The following is a 2,336-nucleotide window of genomic DNA, read 5'->3' on the forward strand; positions in this document are numbered from 1 at the left end:
TAAAATGAAACAAATATAGATCATTTAATAAATAAATATACAGTGAAAACTTTTCATCTCTGACAGGAGCTCAAAAGAATCAGCTGTGATTTCAATCTTCAGCAAATTTTCATGAAAATGGTCCTTTGGAAATGGTTAACAACTGTTAACATAAACAGCCGATACATTACTAGGTCTAAATTTCATCTATAATAGTACAGACATTTTTCAACATGAGGAACTTCCGTCTTTTAAAAAAACAACAATAATGAACCTACCCTGACAGTAACAGCTTTAGATAAACATTTAATTTTACAGGATTCTTCATTTTGTTTTATTTCTTCCATTTCTTTACCAACTAAAAAAGCTGCCTGCAAAAGACAAAGCTTAAATTAAGGAAATGTTGTCCACAATGCTGAATTTTGTAAACCAATTAATATATGTTACACAAGTCTTCTTCCTAAATCTAAAGAGAAACAGCTCACTCTAATTTGAAACGATCAATGTCATATCAATCTATATATAAAATGTAATAAACAAAAACAAAAAATGGAAATTTTGAATAAAAATAGTCTTAAATGACCCCCAACCTATGGTATAACACAGATATACAGAAAAGTACAAATTTGCCAGGAAAGCGCATACTTTATAAATAATGCTATATTGATATAATAATGCTTGATATCGTGATATCCCCTTTAGCTATTATCGCCCAGCCCTAATTTACCTGTCTTTATCATCCCTGGATGTCAACACATATATTTACTAAGTTACAAATCCATATTATAATTGAGTTGACATACCTGTTTAGCAGCCCCTATAGCTATAACCTCATCACTGGTAATAGATGATAATATAGTTGACTCCTTTAAATAATCTCCTATAGTCTTCTGTAAAATAGGTACATTACTACCTCCTCCACATAATATAACCTGTAAATATACATAATTATACATAGAAATATACAACATAATATTAGAAATATACAACATAATATATATAGAAATATACAACATACTGTACATAGAAATACAACTTTACAGCATAATATACAACATACTGTACATAGAAATACAACTTTACAGCATAATATACAACAAACTGTACATAGAAATACAACTTTACAGCATAATATACAACAAACTGTACATAGAAATACAACTTTACAGCATAATATACAACAAACTGTACATAGAAATACAACTTTACAGCATAATATACAACAAAATATACATAGAAATACAACTTTACAGCATAATATACAACAAAATATACATAGAAATACAACTTTACAGCATAATATACAACAAAATATACATAGAAATACAGCATATCCTATGTTGATTAAAATAAAAAAAATTTCTTTTTTGTCGGATATCAAAGCATGTAATGTAGAACATTCTTGTTAAAAAAAAGGGAATAAATAGTGGGATAGAAAAATCATAGTAAATCAAAATGACAGCCTCTTGGAGTTTCACAATCCAATAATTAGTCATTGTTATCAAGAAGAGGCTACACCACATGCTTTGGTAAGTTCATTAGAACAGGACTACAGTAAAAAACTAGTTAGATCACAAGTATCACAAACATTGACATCTGATTTTAATTGGATATTTTGAATGCTTACCTTTTGAATATCTGATTTATTTAGTTGTGTTTCTCGTAAAATTTGTTCTATTAATTGAATACTTTCTTGTAATAAATTATTACACAAGACTTCAAAACGACCTCTGAAATTGGTAAAACAATATAATCAAAAGTCAATCATAAATGAAATTTTAGGTCAAATTTTGGAGTTGATAAAAACAATAAAAAGTACTTTATCTGAAAGTTTGCAGCAAATTATCTGGATTTCATAAATATGAGAAATTTTCACCACCAGACCTCCATATCTTAAAACATGAAGGAACATTAAAAAGCAAAAAAAAGAACGACAATTATATTTCATTTACACTAACCTAGAAACATTGTAGTGAAAGTCTATACCATCATATAGAGAATCAACGGCACATTGAGCATTTTGTAATGTTGATAAAGTATGTTTACATACTTCAGATGCCAATCTTAATTTAGTCATGGCTCTTCTATTTTCACTAATATCACTCTTACTCTGTCTGTAATAGAAACAAATTGTCAGGAGATGCATTAAAGTGTGCTGAATAAGCACCATTGACAGAACTATTACTATTCTGAAGTAAAGACATACACACCCTTTCAGCAAATACACTGGCACTTTCACTTTTTGAAAGTATGATTTCTGCTGGAGCATGGGCACACTGTATTTTTCATTAATGACAAAACAGACAATATTCAGACAGGGGAGTAACCAGTGAAGATTGAAAATCAAAATTCTAGTT

General features: G+C 28.8%; 1 protein-coding gene across 1 annotated transcript; it reads right to left on the bottom strand.

Annotated features, from left to right (window-relative positions):
* Positions 1–749: 749 nt before the first annotated feature.
* LOTGIDRAFT_134408 (hypothetical protein) lies at positions 750–2,125 on the bottom strand (the record flags this gene model as incomplete). The annotated part of the gene is made up of 3 exons (XM_009068501.1): positions 750–911; positions 1,607–1,709; positions 1,938–2,125. The coding sequence occupies 3 exons, from the start codon at positions 2,123–2,125 to the stop codon at positions 750–752; spliced, it is 453 nt and encodes a 150-aa protein (XP_009066749.1).
* Positions 2,126–2,336: the final 211 nt, after the last annotated feature.

The sequence above is a fragment of the Lottia gigantea genome, assembly GCF_000327385.1.
Source record: "Lottia gigantea unplaced genomic scaffold LOTGIsca_90, whole genome shotgun sequence".
Classification (NCBI taxonomy): domain Eukaryota; kingdom Metazoa; phylum Mollusca; class Gastropoda; family Lottiidae; genus Lottia; species Lottia gigantea.